Source organism: Pseudophryne corroboree, chromosome 4 (assembly GCF_028390025.1).
Source record: "Pseudophryne corroboree isolate aPseCor3 chromosome 4, aPseCor3.hap2, whole genome shotgun sequence".
Lineage (NCBI taxonomy): Eukaryota > Metazoa > Chordata > Amphibia > Anura > Myobatrachidae > Pseudophryne > Pseudophryne corroboree.
The window spans coordinates 417,260,538-417,276,244 of NC_086447.1; the positions used below are offsets into that span (position 1 = coordinate 417,260,538).

Consider the following 15,707-nt stretch of genomic DNA (forward strand, 5'->3'; position numbering starts at 1 on the left):
GCTCCGGTGCCCCCCTGGGGTATGTTCACCCACAGATAGAAGTACAAATCGGCGGCACTCAGGAGACTTTGTTCAATTTCTTTTAATGAAGGTAAATCATCCTACAATTGTTTTGGGTATTAACTCGTCGTCAGGGATGCACATACCAAAACATACAACACTTAAATACCCCACAAAAGACCCTTCCCCCTAATCAGCATGTACCTCTAATCTCACCTGTATGTATGCACTCCTGTAGCAATCATCCACGCTGACCGCGGCCGTGCATTACAAGCCGCCGCCGGGTACAGCGGGTGACGTCATCAGGTTGCGTCCATAGAGGGAGGCGTGTCACATGACTAGTAACCTTGGTAACCCATACACCGAAGATAGTACTCACAAAGGTATAACAGTATTTTTTACAAAACACATCGAATCAAAGTGATATCAAAATAATACACAACAACAAATATAAAAGACCACATATAGAAGATTAAAATGCACTTGGAAATATGTTTGTTCACTTAATTCCCTTTAGGAGCTAAAGAGAAGAATTTCAAGCAGCCCCTGGCATGGAGGATTCAGTTTAGTAATAAATATATGGGCAATTGGGATGGCAACAGCTAACTATTCAAACACTGGGGGTAAGGGCAGTGCCCAGCATACACCAACACAAATGCACACATTGGCCAGCATAGTTACCCCACCCCCATATACCCACACAGTGCCATCACATGCACCCCACCAACCACACAGTGCCCATCATACACACCCCCAATACCCACACATTGCCCATTATACACGCTCACACAGTGCCAATCATACGCACTCCCCACAACGTGTTCACAGTGCCCATTATACACACACCCATCTGACACCCCCCTCCACTGACACCCGTGATCACTCTAGCTGGCGCATTGTGTAGAACGTGCTCTGCCTGGCGAAATGTGTGTAACGTGCTCTACCTGACACATTGTGTGTAATGTGCTCTGCCTGGCGCAATGTGTTTAACGTGCTCTGCCTGGCGCAATGTGTATAACGTGCTCTACCCGGCGCAATGTGTATAACGTGCTCTGCCTGGCGCAATGTGTAGAACGTGCTCTGCCTGGCGCAATGTGTAGAACGTGCTCTGCCTGGCGCAATGTGTAGAACGTGCTCTGCCTGGCGCAATGTGTAGAACGTGCTCTGCCTGGCGCAATGTGTAGAACGTGCTCTGACTGGCGCATTGTGTAGAACGTGCTCTACCTGGTGCAATGTTTATATGTGCTTTACCTGGTGCAATGTGTCTCAGTGTTCTACCTGGTGCAATGTTTATATGTGCTCTACCTGGTGCAATGTATATAACGTGCTCTACCGGGCGCATTGTGTATAACGTGCTCTACCGGGCGCATTGTGTATAACATGCTCCACCGGGTGCACTGTGTATAACGCGCTCTATCTGGCGCATTGTGTATAACGTGCTCTACCTCGTGCAATGTTTATATTTGCTTTACCTGGTGCAATGTGTCTCAGTGTTCTACCTGGCGCAATGTTTATATGTGCTCTACCTGGTGCAATGTATATAACGTGCTCTACCGGGCGCATTGTGTATAACGTGCTCTACCGGGCGCATTGTGTATAACGTGCTCTACCTGGCGCATTGTGTTTAACATGCTCCACCGGGTGCACTGTGTATAACGCGCTCTACCTGGCGCATTGTGTATAACGTGCTCTACCTTGTGCAATGTTTATATTTGCTTTACCTGGTGCAATGTGTCTCAGTGTTCTACCTGGCGCAATGTTTATATGTGCTCAACCTGGTGCAATGTATATAACGTGCTCTACCGGGCGCATTGTGTATAACGTGCTCTACCGGGCGCATTGTGTATAACGTGCTCTACCTGGCACATTGTGTTTAACATGCTCCACCGGGTGTACTGTGTATAACGCGCTCTACCTGGCGCATTGTGTATAACGTGCTCTACCTTGTGCAATGTTTATATTTGCTTTACCTGGTGCAATGTGTCTCAGTGTTCTACCTGGTGCAATGTTTATATGTGCTCTACCTGGTGCAATGTATATAACGTGCACTACCAGGCACATTGTGTACAACGTGCTCTACCGGGTGCATTGTGTATAATAATGCGCTTTAACTGGCGCAATGTGCTCTACCTGGTGTGATGTGTATAAAGTGCTCTACTTGGTGCAATGTGTGTAACGTGTTCTACCTGGCGCAATGTGTATAATGTGCTCTACCTGGAGCAAAGTGTATGTGCTGTACCTGGTGCAATATGTATAATGTGCTCTACTGGTGCAATATGTATAACGTGCTCTACCTGGCGCAGTGTGCATAGGCGGTTCTACCTGGTGCAATGTGTATAAGCGGCACTACTGTGTGGTGTAATGTGAATTGGCACTATTATGTGGTCACGCCCCTTCCCCATGAAGCCACGACCCTTAAATTTTGCAGCGCCCCTTTGGCGCGCACTGCCTATGCTTTGCGGTCTAGCAGGTGAAACACCAATTCACTTTATGCCTAGGGCACCAAAATGTCTAGTTACAGCTCTGGTGCAATGTGTCCTGCATGCTACACAGCCCAGCAGCATTGTCACCCCATCCCACCACCTTGCAACACTTTTGTAGTGTCCAAACAAGATTAAGATTAATGAGAACCTTCATTCCGATGGGACCCAGAAAAAGAACGGTAGGACCCCAATTTTTGAGAGGGAGGGGTCCCTGGGACCCACTTTTTTTCTGGATCAGCGCGATCACTGATACATATATTTTAATGCCCCTAAATATGCCCTATTCCTGATATAATGTGATTCCACTAAAAAAAAACCTGATGCTAAAAGCATATAAGGACCATCTATAAGAAACTATATAGACCCTTTTGTTCATTTAGGCCTCGTGGGGCCAATGTATCAAGCTTAAAGATCCAGCGACTTTCCAACTGGAGGAGTCTCCTTCCCCTATCTCCCCCCCCCTGATGGATGCTGGAATGTGATCAATTAATTTGCTCCTAATGCTAGCAATACTATGAGATTTTTGCACGCAGTGACGTGCCATTGGCTGGTCACTAGTGCATGTTTCCAGGGCCGCTCTTATAGCTGACCTATGATTGGCCATCCTCTGTCTGAACTGACATTCCGTCTTGCCCGCGTAGTACAAAACACATGGGCAAGACAGAACATAGATGACAAACCGCGACGTACAGGTAAGTGGGTAATTAATGGTTAATTTCCTTCCAGACCTAGGGTGATTAATGGTATCCCTTACCAATAGAGATCTACAGGGTACACATCCTATACAACAAAAACATCCAGGTTTTCTAGACAAGAAGTGTTGGACCGGCCTTGGTTTAGTTAACTCAGTAACATCCAACTTCACCAGCATATCCTTTAAGTTCTTACCTCTAGAATACGCTGGCAAAATACGAGTACCAAATAAACCTGGAAGATCCTTATCAGAATTTATGATGGGCCAGATTCTTTTAATGTCTCTATTACACTAACACTGGCATCAGTGTATTTATTAACCCATGGAATTCTATTACTAGAATCACCAACCGTGGCCTTGTTCTCCAACAAAGATTCCCTAGGAATCTGGATCACCTTATTCTTGATTGCAATCAAAGACTTTCTATCATACCCCTTTTCAATGCAATCAAAGACTTTCTATCATACCCCTTTTCAATGAATTTGGCCACCATATCATCCAAAGCCTGATTCACTTGTAAAGGATCACTTGTAATGCGCCTTGTTCTTAACATTTGTGAATAAGGAAGGCCATGTTTCAAAGGTAGGGGATGAAAGCCATCAGATTTCAGAATAGTATTTCTATCCGTCTTTTGGAAAACAATGATGTGACTAACTGCCCATCCTTCATCTGAATATTCACATCCAGAAAATTCACAGCTGTTGAACTGATCTCATATTTTAATTTCACCACACTTGGAGAACGATTATGATCATCCAAATGGGTTTATAAATCCTCCTTGTTGCCACCCCACAGTATCAGGTCGTCATCTATGTACCGAACGTACAAGATGACCCACTCAGCCTGCGGACATTGCAGCAACAGTGGTCTCTCTATCCAACACATGAACGCATTGGCGTACGATGGGGCCACATTCGACCCCGTCGCAACGCCAAGCTTTTGTAGATAGTATACACCATTAAACAGAAAATAATTTCTGGTTAATACCAGAGTCAATAATTCCACAAAAAAAATCTACCGGCGGACCAACATACATAACATTAACAACAATAAGTTCCCTTACAGCCGCAATCCCCAAATGATGGGGAATGCAGGTGTATAAGCTGGTTACATCAGCACTACAAAATGTAGTATTAGAAGGTAATGGACCTATTGATTGTAATCGTTGTATTAAATCATTGGTATCCTTGAGGTATGCTGGGGTTTGTTAAACACAGGGATTCAGCAATGCATCCAAATATACCGAGATCGGCTGATATAAGGGAGAAGGGTCTTGTGTGGGGTATTTAAGTGTTGTATGTTTTGGTATGTGCATTCCTGACGACGGGTTAATACCCGAAACAATTGTAGGATGATTTACCTTCATTAAAAGAAATTGAACAAAGTCTCCTGAGTGCCGCCGATTTGTACATAAATATATATATATATATATATATATATATATTTTACTTCCTCACTAGATACTGGTCCAATCTACAGTCACACCACACTGGATGTGCCCAATCTCACCTGATCTTGGAAGCTAAGCAGTGTTGGGGCTAATTAGTACTTGGATGGGAGACCACCTGTGAATACCAGGTGCTGTATTAATATATTATATGTAGTTAGGTAAGATAAGTACCCATAAGAATTCTTAAAGACATTAGGTTCAATGTTGATATGGTCTATTTTTTCGAATAAAGTATAGTGCTCGCTTATCTTTGAAAGGAATTTGTAATCCTAATATATAATAACTCACTATTTACTAAATATCTAACCAGTCACTAAACAATTGATATTATAAATCAGAGAGTTTATTAGATTAAGTAGAATAGTATTCTTAAACACTAAATAAATTACTAATATTAAAATAACACCGATATCAAATAGAATAAATAGATTTCATTTGTTCACTGTCATTTTTCAATAATAAATGATTAATATAATTTGTAATATCTAATGATATGATCTGTTTTTATTAAAATGAAATCACCAGTCTTAAGCAATTATGCATTATAAAACTTCCAAGGTCAGCAGATTGGCTCTAACATCGTGTTTATCTGTAAAATAATAAATTAGAGTGTTCACCTCCTTTGAGTTAATGAATTAAGTCCCTAAAAGCACTTAGCATGTTACTGTTAAACATTGGAGATTGGCATTGTACGGACGACGCAGTTCCAGGTAGTGGAACGCACTGCTGGAGCGCACATCACATGTGCACTCCACTGACGCTAGCTTCATCTTTCTCGTTCATCCCATACGAACCAATGTCACACTTCCGGGTATTGAAACGCGCCGCTGGAGCGCCCCACCGGCGCGAGAGATGCCTCTTCCAATTTCTTCTAACATGGGAGCTACGTAGTATAATCAGCCCCGGTCACATGATCTATTAATAGTGGAGCACACACGTCAGTGCGTTCCACCGATGCTAAGTATATGCCCGTGATTTCCGATTGGTGGAAAGCACGCGGTAGTGCGTTCCACCTAAGCTAAGCTTTCAATTTCTGTATTAGTTAGTAATAATAATAAGAATTTACTTCCCGATAATTCTATTTCTCATAGTCCGTAGTGGATGCTGGGAACTCCGTAAGGACCATGGGGGAATAGCGGCTCCGCAGGAGACTGGGCACAAAAAGTAAAAGCTTTAGACTAGCTGGTGTGCACTGGCTCCTCCCCCTATGACCCTCCTCCAAGCCTCAGTTAAGATACTGTGCCCGGACGAGCGTACATAATAAGGAAGGATCTTGAATCCCGGGTAAGACTCATACCAGCCACACCAATCACACCGTACAACTCGTGATCTGAACCCAGTTAACAGTATGATAACCGTAGGAGCCTCTGAAAAGATGGCTTCCAACAATAAACAACCCGATTTGTTTGTAACTATATACAAGTATTGCAGACAATCCGCACTTGGGATGGGCGCCCAGCATCCACTACGGACTATGAGAAATAGAATTATCGGTAAGTAAATTCTTATTTTCTCTGACGTCCTAGTGGATGCTGGGAACTCCGTAAGGACCATGGGGATTATACCAAAGCTCCCAAACGGGCGGGAGAGTGCGGATGACTCTGCAGCACCGAATGAGAGAACTCCAGGTCCTCCTCAGCCAGGGTATCAAATTTGTAGAACTTAGCAAACGTGTTTGCCCCTGACCAAGTAGCTGCTCGGCAAAGTTGTAAAGCCGAGACCCCTCGGGCAGCCGCCCAAGATGAGCCCACCTTCCTTGTGGAATGGGCTTTTACAGATTTTGGCTGTGGCAGGCCTGCCACAGAATGTGCAAGTTGAATTGTACTACAAATCCAACGAGCAATCGTCTGCTTAGAAGCAGGAGCACCCAGCTTGTTGGGTGCATACAGTATAAATAGCGAGTCAGATTTTCTGACTCCAGCCGTCCTGGAAACATATATTTTCAGGGCCCTGACTACGTCCAGCAACTTGGAGTCCTCCAAGTCCCTAGTAGCCACAGGTACCACAATAGGTTGATTCATGTGAAACGCTGAAACCACCTTAGGGAGAAATTGAGGACGAGTCCTCAATTCCGCCCTATCCGAATGAAATATCAGGTAAGGGCTTTTATAGGATAAAGCCGCCAATTCTGATACGCGCCTGGCTGAAGCCAGAGCCAACAGCATTACCACTTTCCATGTGAGATATTTCAAATCCACTGTGGCAAGTGGTTCAAACCAATGTGATTTTAGGAACCCTAAAACTACATTGAGATCCCAAGGTGCCACTGGGGGCACAAAAGGAGGCTGTATATGCAGTACCCCTTTGACAAACGTCTGAACTTCAGGCAGTGAAGCCAGTTCTTTCTGGAAGAAGATCGACAGGGCCGAAATTTGAACCTTAATGGATCCTAATTTTAGGCCCATAGACAATCCTGCTTGCAGAAAATGTAGGAAACGACCCAGTTGAAATTCCTCCGTAGGGGCCTTCTTGGCCTCACACCACGCAACATATTTTCGCCAAATGCGATGATAATGTTTTGCAGTTACATCCTTCCTGGCCTTGATCAGGGTAGGGATGACTTCATCTGGAATGCCTTTTTCCTTCAGGATCCGGCGTTCAACCGCCATGCCGTCAAACGCAGCCGCCGTAAGTCTTGGAACAGACAAGGTCCCTGCTGGAGCAGGTCCTTCCTGAGAGGTAGAGGCCACGGGTCCTCCGTGAGCATCTCTTGCAGTTCCGGGTACCAAGTTCTTCTTGGCCAATCCGGAGCCACGAGTATCGTTCTTACTCCTCTCCTTCTTATGATTCTCAGTACTTTTGGTATGAGAGGAAGAGGAGGGAACACATATACCGACTGGAACACCCACGGAGTTACCAGAGCGTCCACCGCTATTGCCTGATGGTCCCTTGACCTGGCGCAATATCTGTCCATCTGTTTACGTGGGCGACAGCCGTGATGTTGTCCGACTGGATCAATACCGGTCGACCCTGAAGCAGAGGCCTTGCTTGACTTAGGGCATTGTAAATGGCCCTTAGCTCTAGGATATTTATGTGAAGAGACGTTTCCATGCTTGACCACAAGCCCTGGAAATTTCTTCCCTGTGTGACTGCTCCCCAGCCTCTCAGGCTGGCATCCGTGGTTACCAGCATCCAATCCTGAATGCCGAATCTGCGGCCCTCGAGAAGATGAGCCTTCTGTAACCACCACAGGAGAGATACCCTTGTCCTTGGAGATAGGGTTATCCGCTGATGCATCTGAAGATGCGATCCGGACCATTTGTCCAGCAGATCCCACTGAAAAGTTCTTGCATGGAATCTTCCGAATGGAATCGCTTCGTAAGAAGACACCATTTTTCCCAGGACTCTCATGCACTGATGCACTGACACTTGTCCTGGTTTTAGGAGGTTCCTGACTAACTCGGATAACTCCCTGGCCTTCTCCTCCGGGAGAAACACCTTTTTCTGGACTGTGTCCAGAATCATCCCTAGGAACAGTATACGTGTTGTTGGAATCAGCTGTGATTTTGGGATATTTAGAATCCACCCGTGCTGACGTAGCACTACCTGAGATAGTGCTACTCCGACCTCTAACTGTTCCCTGGACCTTGCCCTTATCAGGAGATCGTCCAAGTAAGGGATAATTAATACGCCTTTTCTTCGAAGAAGAATCATCATTTCGGCCATTACCTTGGTAAAGACCCGTGGTGCCGTGGACAATCCAAACGGCAGTGTCTGAAACTGATAATGACAGTTTTGTATCACAAACCTGAGGTACCCTTGGTGAGAAGGGTAAATTGGGACATGGAGATAAGCATCCTTGATGTCTAGAGATACCATATAGTCCCCTTCTTCCAGGTTCGCTATCACTGCTCTGAGTGACTCCATCTTGAATTTGAACCTTTTTATGTAAGTGTTCAAAGATTTTAAATTTAAAATTGGTCTCACCGAGCCGTCCGGCTTCGGTACCACAAACAGCGTGGAATAATACCCCTGTCCCTGTTGTAGGAGGGGTACCTTGATTATCACCTGCTGGGAATACAGCTTGTGAATAGCTTCCAATACTGCCTCCCTGTCGGAGGGAGACGTTGGTAGAGCAGACTTCAGGAACCGGCGAGGGGGAGACGTCTCGAATTCCAATTTGTACCCCTGTGATACTACCTGCAGGATCCAGGGGTCCACTTGCGAGTGAGCCCACTGCGCGCTGAAATTCTTGAGACGGCCCCCCACCGTGCCCGAGTCTGCTTGCAGAGCCCCAGCGTCATGCTGAGGACTTGGCAGAAGCGGGGGAGGGCTTCTGCTCTTGGGAAGAGGCTGCATGGTGCAGTCTTTTTCCCCTTCCTCTGCCCCGAGGCAGGAATGAGCGGCCTTTTTCCCTCTTGCCCTTATAGGGACGAAAGGACTGGGTTTGAAAAGACGGTGTCTTTTTCTGCTGAGAGGTGACCTGGGGTAAAAAGGTGGATTTTCCAGCCGTTGCCGTGGCCACCAGGTCCGATAGACCGACCCCAAATAACTCCTCCCCTTTATACGGCAATACTTCCATATGCCGTTTGGAATCCGCATCACCTGACCACTGTCGCGTCCATAACGTTCTTCTGGCAGAAATGGACATCGCACTTACTCTAGATGCCAGGGTGCAAATATCCCTCTGTGCATCTCGCATATATAGTAATGCATCCTTTAAATGCTCTATAGTTAATAATATACTGTCCCTATCCAGGGTATCAATATTTTCAGTCAGGGAATCCGACCAAGCCACTCCAGCGCTGCACATCCAGGCTGAGGCGATCGCTGGTCGCAGTATAACACCGGTATGTGTGTATATACCTTTTAAGATATTTTCCAGCCTTCTATCAGCTGGTTCCTTGAGAGCGGCCGTATCAGGAGACGGTAACGCCACTTGTTTTGATAAGCGTGTGAGCGCCTTATCTACACTAGGGGGTGTTTCCCAACGTGCCCTAACCTCTGGCGGGAAAGGGTATAGTGCCAATAATTTATTAGAAATCAGCAGTTTTTTATCGGGGGAAACCCACGCTTTATCACACACCTCATTTAATTCATCTGACTCAGGAAAAACCACTGGTAGTTTTTTCACACCCCACATAATACCCTTTTTTGTGGTACTTGTAGTGTCAGAAATGTTCAATGCCTCTTTCATTGCCGTGATCATGTAACGTGTGGCCCTACTGGACATTACGTTTGTCTCGTCACCGTCGACACTGGATTCAGTATCCGTGTCAGGGTCTGTGTCGACCATCTGAGGTAACGGGCGTTTTAGCGCCCCTGACGGTGTCTGAGACGCCTGAACAGGCACTAATTGATTTGTCGGCTGTCTCATGTCGTCAACAGTTTTTTGCAAAGTGCTGACATTGTCACGTAATTCTTTAATTACTACCATCCAGTCAGGTGTCGACTCCCTAGGGGGTGACATCACTAACACAGGCAATTGCTCTGCTTCCACATCATTTTCCTCCTCATACATGTCGACACAATCGTACCGACACCCAGCACACACACAGGGAATGCTTTGATAGAGGACAGGACCCCACTAGCCCTTTGGAGAGACAGAAGGAGAGTTTGCCAGCACACACCAGAGCGCTATATATATACAGGGATAACCTTATATAAGTGTTACTCCCTGTTATAGCTGCTGTATTTATATATTAGCTGCCAATAGTGCCCCCCTCTCTGTTTTACCCTGTTTCTGTAGTGCAGGACTGCAGGGGAGAGTCAGGGAGCCGTCCTTCCAGCGGAGCTGTGAAAGAAAATGGCGCTTGTGTGCTGAGAAGGCTCCGCCCCCTTCACGGCGGCCTTTTCTCCCGCTTTTTTCAGGAAACTGGCAGGGGATAAATGCATCCATATAGCCCAGGAGCTATATGTGATGCATTTTTTTTAGCCATATAAGGTTTTTATATCGATTTTATTGCGTCTCAGGGCGCTCCCCCCCCCAGCGCCCTGCACCCTCAGTGACCGGAGTGTGAAGTGTGCTGAGAGCAATGGCGCACAGCTGCAGTGCTGTGCGCTACCTTATTTGAAGACAGGAACGTCTTCTGCCGCCGCTTTCTCCGGACCTCTTCGCTCTTCTGGCTCTGTAAGGGGGCCGGCGGCGCGGCTCCGGGACCCATCCAGGCTGAACCTGTGATCGTCCCTCTGGAGCTAATGTCCAGTAGCCAAGAAGCCCAATCCACTCTGCAGTCAGGTGAGTTCGCTTCTTCTCCCCTTAGTCCCACGATGCAGTGAGCCTGTTGCCAGCAGGACTCACTGAAAATAAAAAACCTATTTAAACTTTTACTTCTAAGCAGCTCAGGAGAGCCACCTAGCTTGCACCCTTCTCGTTCGGGCACAAAAATCTAACTGAGGCTTGGAGGAGGGTCATAGGGGGAGGAGCCAGTGCACACCAGCTAGTCTAAAGCTTTTACTTTTTGTGCCCAGTCTCCTGCGGAGCCGCTATTCCCCCATGGTCCTTACGGAGTTCCCAGCATCCACTAGGACGTCAGAGAAATATATATATATATACAAATAAAGTGGTAGCATTATTGTTACACTATTAGTGTGTCACATAGGGCATGGTTTTAGTTAAAGTAAAAGCTCATTTCATTAATTTTTACCTCACACCTCATTAAAACCCTTAAGGACGTCAGGTCATGTATCTAGAGGTATAAATAGTAGTTCAGGGGCACCTCTCTCAGTATTACCCTGAGAGGATTACATTGGCCCCATTGTAAGTATCACTGATGTATCTTGCTTACATATATGGACACTGAGGTTCTTTCTGAATGGTATGTTGGTATAGACATTCATAAATGTATATTTTGTATTGTTGCATATTCTGTTTTTCTATATGCATATTCATGTAAAGTAGAAGTGCGGCCATAAGATTATTACCTTAGAATAAATAACATTTTGCGGCCATCATCTCATCAACTATGTGATAGTGCTGTAAAAAGAAATAATCTGCACCTGGATGTAAAGCTCTTTCAGTTAGTCTTTTTAAAAGGTTGAGACTGTCCTTAATTGATCTTTCAGGTTAAGTAACTGTGTTGCTGCTAATATACGAAGCGGGTGTTTTGATCCACCTATAGTATCAGGGTCAAATATTTTTTATATACAAGAGCGGTATGTATTGTTTTCTTCCTTCAGTCATTCGGATTTTAAGAGCCACATTTATGGTCTCTATTAATTAAGCCTTAATGTCAAATTCTCAATACAGGTCACCGACCAGACCATAATCTGAGATATATATTTATTGGATTCCCCCCCTTGTTTTAACATAGAATTAAGTCAGTTGTTCATCTATAATTTTATCTGAATAATTCAATTTGATTTTAATATATCATTTATTTATTAGGTTTTATACCTATTCTAATCAGCTAAGTATTTGTTCCTTCAAGATCCCCTTAATATACTGGGCATCTGGTATGTATAGTCATAATAGAAGAGTTCTTTTATTATGGGTTGTTAGTACTGTTCGATTATTTAGTTGTTGTATTTTCTAATTTAGACTGTGAACTCCTGAAGAAGTGCCGAAAGAGACGAAACGAGTTAGGTTTTATCTAGGCACTGTATTTCCACTTATGCTTTATGCCGAGAGATGTACTTCGGAAGTTGAATACAAACCAGATAAAACTTGGAATTTCTTCTGTGTGATATTGTACAGATGCCATTTGTATAATATATGTACACAATAATAAAAAATACAAATTGATTTTTAATAAAGTTGTTTTAATGATACTTATGAATTAATGTGACGAACAGGACTAGAGATTAGTGCCCTCAGATCTGTATGTTTATGGCTATTCTTGAACCTCGTCTAACAGGAGGTTTTTCTTGAGGTGTTGCTTGTAATGTTTTCACAGAGCGCTATAGGGTACCCTATATATATATATATATATATATATATATATATATATATATATATATATATATATATATATATATATATACACACACACACACATACACACACATACAGAGAGGTGTGATAGATAGATAGATATATATATATATATATATCTATCTATCTATCTCACACACCCCTCTCTCTCTCTCTGTATGTATGTGTGTATATATATATATATATATATGTGTGTGTGTGTGTGTGTACATGGATATGTACAGTATGTATAAAATATACTTATCTCTATGTATATACCACATAATAAATATATATATATATATATATATATATATATATTTATGTGTGTAAATAAATATATATACACACATACATACATACATACATACATACATACATACATGTCTGCAGGTCACTGAAGATGCACTTCCTGGCTTTATGTAAACTGATTGGCCAGACAAAAAGAGGGCGTGTCTTTCATTTGAGAAAGACTTCCCAATCTGAGCATGCTGCTGATTGATGGGACAGCCTTTTTCTGCACCCGCTGTCCTGGCACCCTTGCCTTCATACATTCAAGCGGTATTGGACAATACCGCAATGCAAATTGGAACAATGTTATCTGGAGGACATCGCACTTTATTGATTAATGGGCCCCTAAATCTTTTGAGTTTTCAACATAGGTTGACAAGTTAAATTATAGTTCTTTCTCATAGGTTTTCATAAAAAAAATAACACAGGCACTTAATACAAAGAGTTGAGCGGAATGATGAAATAGAAGATGTCCCATACGTGACATGGAAATGCCCCATTGCATTTCATCAACAATAGGACAAAAGATTGTTGCTTTTAATGCTGTCAGTGTCCAGCAGAACTACAGAATAGATATATGGAGTGTGTGCATTTATTTTTCAGGGTTAATTCAAATTTAAACAGGAAAACTAAACAAATCAATAATTTTAGAAGGAAGCATGTAAGTAAAAAATGAAGTCCTACTGCCCTTGAATGCCCTGTTATGTTTACTGATGGCTGCACCGGTACACTTCTCTCTCCTCTTACTGTACAGTGCTGTAAGAGGCGACATGGTATCCTTGCAACCACTGAAGACTGCAGCAATATAAAATATCTGAAGCAATGCATATTTCTTATAATTAACAAGCTGTTTAAAAAGTAAAAAAAAAAGCAAAAAAAAAAAAAGCATTTCCTCTTACCGTGGAATTATGAGGTGTTTTGGGATGAACAGAGTGGTCAGGACACACACTGGAGCTTCTGTTTTCTTGTTCACTTGATGTTGAATTTACCATGTCCACCAGCGCTACACTCAGATTAACACGTAGTGCATATAACATGAAGAAGCCAAGTAACGCCATCACTGCCAGATTATAGCGAGCAGAGCAGCACACAGGCACTGAAACACAGAGAGACATCTTTGCGTGTGAATATTTACATTGCAGAAACTTGCAGTAATAGGCATACATAGGGAGAGACGAGGATCATTCTGACCTTTGTGTTCTGTTTACTTATAGGCTGATTACTTTTAATGTGTGCATAGTGCAGTCTACACAGCCATAAAGAGACAGATATTTCACTAAACAGTCAGTGTCAATAAGAGACATAAGGGGTAATGGCAAGTTGAAAGCACAAGCATAAAATAAAAAAGAAAAGTAAAACCTTCAATAAGACACGTAAAGATAACTTACATACAACCCACATGCAGGATTCATCTCTGCGGTATCCTGGCTCTAGGTCGATCAGGTAAAAAGTCGACAGCCATCAGGTTGACCACTAATGGTTGACACTGTCAAAAGGTCAATATGTAAAAGGTCGACGGTGCTTACGGTGGACGTGTGCAAATGGTTGACACACATGTTCAACACAGATTTTTTATTTTTTTTGTAGCATATTAATCAACTTTTGTCATACTTTACCATCCACGTGGAATACTATCAGGAATAGTAACCTTGCCTGAAGCATGGCGAGGTGGCGTGGTGCACGAATACCCCTTTTCCACTGTAGCACGGGTCGCAGCCGTGTCGCCTGACACGGCTGCGACCCGTGCTACAGCCCCCTTTCCCACAGCGCTCACCAACCCGGCATATTGCCGGGTTGGTGACGCTGCTAGTGATGCGGCAGGGGCGGCGCTGGGAGATCACATGATCTCCAAGCGCCGCCCTCCCATACACTGTGAACGGGAGCCGTGTCGCCTCGACACAACTCCCGTTCACACTACACAGCTTACCGGGTTGAACACGTGTTCAATGCGGCAAGCTACCAGGGTAGGATTCCCAGATCACTTGATCCGGGCATCTGCAGGGGGGGGGGCGTTTCCACTAGGGATAAACACGGGTAAATGCGCCCCCCCGCGCATTTACCCGTGTTTTAAAAGCTAGTGGTAAGTAGGATTTTAGTACCTACCGGTAAATCCTTTTCTCCTAGTCCGTAGAGGATGCTGGGGACTCCAAAAGGACCATGGGGTATAGACGGATCCGCAGGAGCTTGGGCACACTATAAAGACTTAAACTGGGTGTGAACTGGCTCCTCCCTCTATGTCCCTCCTCCAGACCCCAGTTAGAAAACTGTGCCCAGGAGAGACTGACATTTCGAGGAAAGAATTTATAATTTAAACACAGTGAGTGTTATACCAGCTCACACCACGAACATACCGCAAGACATGGTCTTCAACAGAACACCAGCCCACGGTATGAAAAACATACAGCCATATGCTGAGAGAATATGCAACACAACCTGTGTGTCAACCCAACCAATCATAAGAAACCACATGCCATGGCATGAACAACGTCAGCGATAGCCTGACAGAGAAGAAACACCACAAAGTGCATCCAAAATCAATAACTGCAGACACAGTACGCACTGGCACGGGCGCCCAGCATCCTCTACAGACTAAGAGAAAAGGATTTACCGGTAGGTACTAAAATCCTATTTTCTCTTACGTCTAGAGGATGCTGGGGACTCCAAAAGGACCATGGGGTCTATACCAAAGCTCCAGAACGGGCGGGATAGTGCGGATGACTCTGCAGCACCGATTAAGCAAACATGAGGTCCCCATCATCCAGGGTATCAAACTTGTAGAGCTTAGCAAAAGTGTTTGAAACCCAACCAAGTAACCGCTCTGCAACGTTAACCTGCCTAGACAACTCGGGCATCCACCCAAAAATAACCCATCTTCCTAGTAGAATGGGTCTCCCCCGACTTCGGAACGGCAATCCAGCCGTAGAACTAGCACACCAA

At 44.3% G+C, this 15,707-nt stretch overlaps 1 protein-coding gene and 1 pseudogene across 3 annotated transcripts in view; one reads left to right on the forward strand and one right to left on the reverse strand.

The window, feature by feature from the left end:
* Positions 1-15,707, reverse strand: part of SLC17A5 (solute carrier family 17 member 5) — a 108,336-nt gene that overhangs the window by 53,606 nt on the left and 39,023 nt on the right. For 2 of the 3 annotated variants that reach the window (XM_063916816.1, XM_063916817.1), the window contains exon 2: positions 13,670-13,866. In XM_063916816.1, the coding sequence (XP_063772886.1) occupies positions 13,670-13,866 (197 nt within the window). Of the gene's footprint in view, positions 1-13,669; positions 13,867-15,707 lie in introns of those variants that run through there. The other variant, XM_063916818.1, reaches the window with a different exon arrangement.
* On the forward strand, positions 4,649-4,767 carry LOC134911947 (5S ribosomal RNA; annotated as a pseudogene).